Consider the following 6,506-nt stretch of genomic DNA (forward strand, 5'->3'; position numbering starts at 1 on the left):
CTAATTTTTAAAATGGATATTTCTCATTTTTAAAAGAAATTACAAACATTCCTGAAATTCTACCTTTAACATCACTTTTAAGAGAATACAAAGCTCTCATGTTCCTAAAGAATAGAATCTCAAAAAAACCTCTTTCCATTTTCTGGAAGTGACTAGTTGTCCTTATTGAGGGTCTTCAGAATGCCTTACAAGATTTTACTGTCTGTGGGTAAGGCTGTGCCTTATAAAGGACTTGTTCTGGTTAATAACCCAGTGCTGAAGGCTGGGAACCAATATTTTCACTGAGCTAAGAATCCCTGGGCTTCCCTGGGGGCGCAGTGGTTGAGAGTCCATCTGCCGATGCAGGGGACACGGGTTCGTGCCCTGGTCCGGGAAGATCCCACATGCCACAGAGCGGCTAGGTCCGTGAGCCGGCCACTGAGCCCGCGCATCCGGAGCCTGTGCTCCACAACGGGAGAGGCCACAACAGTGAGAGGCCCACATACCGCAAAAAAAAAAAAAAAAAAAAAAAAAAAAAAAATCCCTTATAAGAAGTTACTTTAAACTTTGACACTGTACCACACAATCCAGAGCAATCTACAGATTCAGTGCAATCCCTATCAAAATTCCAATGATATTTTTCACAGAAATAGAACAAACAATCCTAAAATACATATGGAACCACAAAAGACACCAAATAGCGAAAGCAATGTTGAGAAAGAAGAATCTGGAAGCAAGACACTTCCTGATTTCAAACTATATTACAAAACTATAATAATCAAAACAGTATGGTATTGGCATACAACAGATACACAGATCAATGGGACAGAACAGAGTCCAAAAATAAACCCACACATACATGATCAATTAATTTACAACAAAGGATCCAAGAATATACAATGGGGAAAGACAGTCCTTTCAATAAATAGTGTTAAGGAAACTGGACCACCACATGCAAAAGAATGAAACTGGGCCACTATCTTACACCATACACAAAAATTAAGTAAAAATGGATTAAAGACTTGAATATAAGACCTGAAACCATAAGACTCCTAGAAAAAACATAGCGGGTAGTCTCCTTGATCCTGGTCTTGGTGATGATTTTTTGGATTTGACACCAAAAGCAGAGGCAACAAATGTAAAAGAAAAAAAAAAGTGAGGCTACATCAAATTAAAAAGCTTCTGCACAGCAAAGGAAACCATCAACAAAATGAAAAGGCAACCTACCTACCAAATGGGAGAAAATATCTGCAAAATCACTTATCTGATAGGGGGTTAATATCCAAGATGTATAAACAACTTATACAACTCAAAAGGAAAAAAAAGAAAAAGATTAAAAAATGGGCAGAGGGTCTGCATAGACATTTTCCCAAAGAAGACATACAGATGGTCAACAGGTACATGAAAAGGAGCTCTATGTCACCAATCATCAGGGAAAAGCAAATTAAAACCACAAGGAGATACTACCTCACACCTGTTAGAATGGCAACTATCAAAAAGACAAGAAATAAGTGTTGGTAAGGATGTGGCGAAAAGGGAATGCTTGTACCCTGTTGGTGGGAATGTAAATAGGTGCAGCCATCATGGAAAACAGTATTGAGATTCCTCAAAAAAACAGAACATGATCCGGCAATTCCATTCCTTGGTATTTATCCAAAGGGAACAAAAACACGAACTCAAAAAGATATCTGCACCAGCCAGCAATGCTCCTTCCGCCTCTGTTCACTGCAGCATTATTTACAATAGCCAACACATGAAAGCAACCTAAGTGTCCATCAATAGATGAATGGATAAAGAAAATGTTGTGTGTGTGTGTGTATACAGTTCAGCCATAAAAAAGAAAATCTTGCCATTTGCAACAACTTGAGGACATTATGCTGAGTGAAATAAGTCAGACAGAGAAAGACAAATACCATACGACCTCATATGTGGAATCTAAAACAACAAGAACAAACCAAACTCACAGATACAGAGAATAGATTGGTGGTTGCCAAAGTTGGGAGAGAGGGTAGGGGTGAAATGGGTGAAGGGTGTCAAAAGGTACAATCCTCAAGTTATAAAATAAATGTCGTGGGGATGTAATGTACAGCATGGTGACTATAGTTAATACTGTACTGTATATTTGAAAGTTGCTAATAGAGTAGATCTTAAGTGTTCTCATCAAAAGAAAAAAAATTTAACTGTATATGTTGATGGATATTAACTAGACTTATTGTGGTGATTCACAGTATGTACAAATATTGAATTGTTTTGTTGTAGATCTGAAGCTAATATAATGTTGTCAATTACATCTCAAAAAAGTGTTGGACTTGTGGCAATTCACACTTGAGTTGGGTTTTAAGGACTGACATAACATTTAATAACTTTTGATGCTCCCATATTTGCCATTTCTTTTAAGAAAACATTGTATTTATATGGATAGGCTGGAACCTGGAGATAGTTAAATATCACTGGCCTGTAATAGAAACGCCACTTCTATTCACCATGGAAGTGAGAGGTAAAAACTATAAAAAGAGGGCTTCCCCAGTGGTGCAGTGGTTGAGAGTCTGCCTGCCGATGCAGGGGACACGGGTTCGTGCCCCCTTCTGGGAAGATCCCACATGCCGCGGAGCGGCTGGGCCCGTGAGCCATGGCCGCTGAGCCTGCGCGTCTGGAACCTGTGCTCTGCAACGGGAGAGGCCACAACAGTGAGAGGCCCGCGTACCGCAAAAAAAAAAAAAAAAAAAAAAAAAAAAAACTATAAAAAGAGACAATGGGAAACATTCTCTATGACCAGGAAAGTTTCAAGAGTCTTATATTCAGAGGATCAGAGGCAGTAGGGCAGAAAAGAAAAGCGAAAGAATGACAAATTAGCAGACTAGATAGCCTAAGGGAGACATAAATTCACCAAAATTTTTTACCACAGCTGGGCCAGAGTTTCTATTGACAGGGAATTATGTTGCCCTATAAATACTGTAACTCTGGCAGAAGTCAGAAGCAGTCACAAAAATGAGGAAATATTCTTCCAGTACTTGTAAACTATCATCAGCTTCAGCAAAGTCCCTCACTATATTGACTGAGGGATATAGGCAGTGCTGAAGCTGAAAGAGGTTTCAGTTGTATAAATATACTTTGTAGGAGATGGAAAATGCTGGAATGAAAGGCTTGCTTTCCCCTCTTCTCTTTTGTCCTCTGTTGTGAGCTCAAGGAGCTGTGTTCACAATCAAAATGTATGCTTTGTGCTTTAGCCATGATGGCCACACTAGATTTTGATGTACTGGGGGCCCAAACCTCTATGCTCTCCATATCACTTAGAATATAACATGTCCTTTTTCACCAGGAAATGCTAGTTCTGGGGGTGGGGATCAGGAAGGGTCTGCAGGCCACCCACGTATGGTCAAGAGGCTTGGTTAGGTAGCCAAGGTGGGAGGGAAATAGAGACAACTCATCTCACACATTCTAAGCTCTCAGATAGTCCTGTGACCTCAACTGGTACTAAGAGAAGCAATTTCAACATTAGACTAGGCTAAGGCTAGTTAGAAATCAGAATGATTTGAAAAAGCAAAACATATTCATGAGTTCAGTATAAAAAATATATTTTTTACAGCTGCCCTTGTATACCTTTTCATTGTATTAAATGACACCGCATTTAACAAAGGTAATCACAGGTAAATTTCTTGTTGATGTTTATTTTTCCAAAATCTCAACTTTTCTAGCATTTATGACCTTTAAACAACTTTTCAATGTGTTACCTGTGACTTTTTTTTTTTTTTTTTTGCGGTACGCGGGCCTCTCACTGCTGTGGCCTCTCCCGCTGCGGAGCACAGGCTCCGGACGCACGGGCCCAGCGGCCATGGCTCACAGGTCCAGCCGCTCCGCGGCATGTGGGATCCTCCCGGACCGGGGCACGAACCCGCGTCCCCTGCATCGGCAGGCGGACTCCCAACCACTGCGCCACCAGGGAAGCCCCCTGTGACGTTTTTTAAATAAGGAAGTTCAAGAAACATTTTATCTCAATTTAAAAAAATTCTGAATTCTACTTGAAGTTGTCACCAAACACCTTGGCAAGGAGTCATTTTAGTGCATTCTCTGGTGCTTAATCAGAACTGAGCTTCTACTGCAGGCTTCACCTCATTCACCACTGCTGGGGCTTAGTAGGATGTGGCCTCTCTGATGTTGGATCAGCATTGCTCTCTGCTTGTATACCTTCCCACACTACTTACATGTATAGGATTTTTCCTCAGAGTGGACTCTCTTATGTTTATTGAGATTTGACTTACAGCTGAAGGCTCGCCCACATTCAGAACATTTGACAGGTTTCTCTACTGTGTGGATTTTGAGATGATGACTAAGACCTGTCTTCTGACTGAAGGCTTTGCCACACTCTTTACATTGATAAGGCTTCTCCTTGTTGTGAATCCCCTGATGTTCAATAAGATGCTCTCCCCTTGTGAAGGCCTTGCCACACTCAGGACATTGGTAGGTCTTATCCCCAGTGTGGATTCTTTTGTGGTTTCTCAGGCCAGTTAACTGCGTGAAGGTCTTCCCACATACATCACACGTATATTTTCTTGGTTTAGGAGGGTTTCCGTGCTTCCCTCCTAACTTGTGTTTTTTGAGGCCTGAGTGTTGACTGAAGGCTTCACCACACTCATCACATTTATAGGGCTTCTCCCCAGTGTGAATTCTCTGATGTATGACCAGGGTTGAGTTCACGCTAAAGGTTTTCCCACACTCAGCACATTCATAGGGTTTTTCCCGAGTGAATTCTGTGATGTATTATAAGTTCTGAGCTCCGGCTAAAGGCTCGCCCACATACAGGACATTCAAAAGGTTTCTCTCCAGTGTGGATTCTCCGGTGTTGGTTAAGTCCTGCATACTGAGCGAAGGCTTTTCCACATACTTTACATTCATAGAGTTTTTCTTTACTGTGAATTCACTGATGCTCAGTAAGATTTGAACGCTGCCTGAAGGTTTTCCCACATTCATTACATTCATAAGGCTTCTCTTTGTTGTGGAATTGCCTATGTTCAGTGAGGTCTGCACTATGGCAGAAGGTTTTCCCACAGTATATACATTCAAAAGGTTTCTTTCCAGTGTGGAGGCTTTGATGCTTTGTAAGAACCGATCTCTGACTAAAAAATTTGCCACATTTATTACATTGATGGGGCTTTTCTCCAGTGTGGATTTTGAGATGTTGGGAGAGGCCTGCTTTCTCACTGAAGCCTTTGCCACACTCTTTACACTGATAAGGTCTTCCCTTGCTTTGAAGCCCCTGATGCTGGGTAAGTTCTACACGTCTGATGAAGGCCTTTCCATATTCTGTACTGGAATATGGTTTCTTCCCAATGTGGATCCTCCTATGCAGCTGAAGGCCTCTTATCCAAGTGAAGGTTTTCCTACATTCATCACATTCATATGTTTTTTCACCTGTGGCATCCCCATCCTGCAACTCCAAACTTCCACTAGGCTCACTGTCTCCTCTGTATGTGGCATGCTGACACACAGTTTCATGATGTCCATCAGACCCCTCCCTACACCATAATATTTCTTCATAAGGTTCCTGCTTCACTTCTAATGTCAGGTTCTCAGTCCTCACACCATCATCTGAAACAACACATCATATAACTCGAGGAGAAAAGGCAACTCAAAATTAAGAAACAGACAGGTAGGAGTGTTAATCTTTATTTTAGATTTAACAGAGGATTTTATATCTTTTCTTTATTTAGTGTCAGGGGTTCAGAGAAACAGGTCAGCCAAGTAGAAGGAATGGGAGTAATACAGGTGTGGGAGTGAGAAAGAATAAAGCATGGCCAAGTTACCAAGAGTATGGTAAAATTGATAGGATGTCACTTCTATGATTACCTAAGATTGTAAGTTCCACCTACTATGAGATTTTCTCTATTGACACTCTCCCTTGCTGGTTTGCTGGCTTTGATGAAGAAAGCCACCATATGAAGAAGGCCATGTGGCAAGGAACTGAAGGTGGGTTCTGGCCAGTAGCCAGCAAGGAAATGAGGCCCTCTGTCTGTGTGAGTGACTGACAGAGAACTGACTCCTGCCACCATCCATGTGAGGGTGGAAGTGGATCCTTCAGTCACAACTCAGATGAGATCCCATCTTTGGTATTTTGACTGCAACCTTGTGAGAGACCCAGAAGTGGAGGGCCCAGGTAAGCCATACCCAGACTCTTGACCCATAGAAACTATGAGACAATAAATGTGAGTCGTTTAACTGCTAGGTTTGTGGTAATTCATTAAGCAGCAATTGATAACTAATGTACCACTACTACAAAAATACAAAGCTTCCTAACTATAAGAACTACTACAATTAAAAAAAGAGGAGGGAAAATAAACCACACACTTAAAATCATATGCATGGGGCTTCCCGGGTGGCGCAGTGGTTGAGAGTCCGCCTGCCGATGCAGGGGACACGGGTTCGTGCCCCGGTCCGGGAAGATCCCACATGCCGCGGAACGGCTGGGCCCGGGAGCCATGGCCGCTGAGCCTGCGCATCCGGAGCCTGTGCTCTGCAACGGGAGAGGCCAC

The 6,506-nt window shown here is 42.1% G+C and overlaps 1 protein-coding gene across 1 annotated transcript in view; it reads right to left on the reverse strand.

Annotated features, from left to right (window-relative positions):
* LOC103078896 (zinc finger protein OZF-like) overlaps positions 1-6,506 on the reverse strand; it is a 50,731-nt gene that overhangs the window by 21,458 nt on the left and 22,767 nt on the right. Inside the window, exons 5-7 of the mRNA XM_007449264.1 lie at positions 5,035-5,213; positions 4,778-4,925; positions 4,239-4,675 (exon numbers count right to left, since the gene is read on the reverse strand). Of these exons, the coding sequence (XP_007449326.1) occupies positions 4,239-4,675; positions 4,778-4,925; positions 5,035-5,213 (764 nt within the window). The remainder of the gene's footprint in view (positions 1-4,238; positions 4,676-4,777; positions 4,926-5,034; positions 5,214-6,506) is intronic.

This window comes from Lipotes vexillifer, unplaced genomic scaffold, assembly GCF_000442215.2.
Source record: "Lipotes vexillifer unplaced genomic scaffold, Lipotes_vexillifer_v1.1 scaffold657, whole genome shotgun sequence".
Lineage (NCBI taxonomy): Eukaryota > Metazoa > Chordata > Mammalia > Artiodactyla > Lipotidae > Lipotes > Lipotes vexillifer.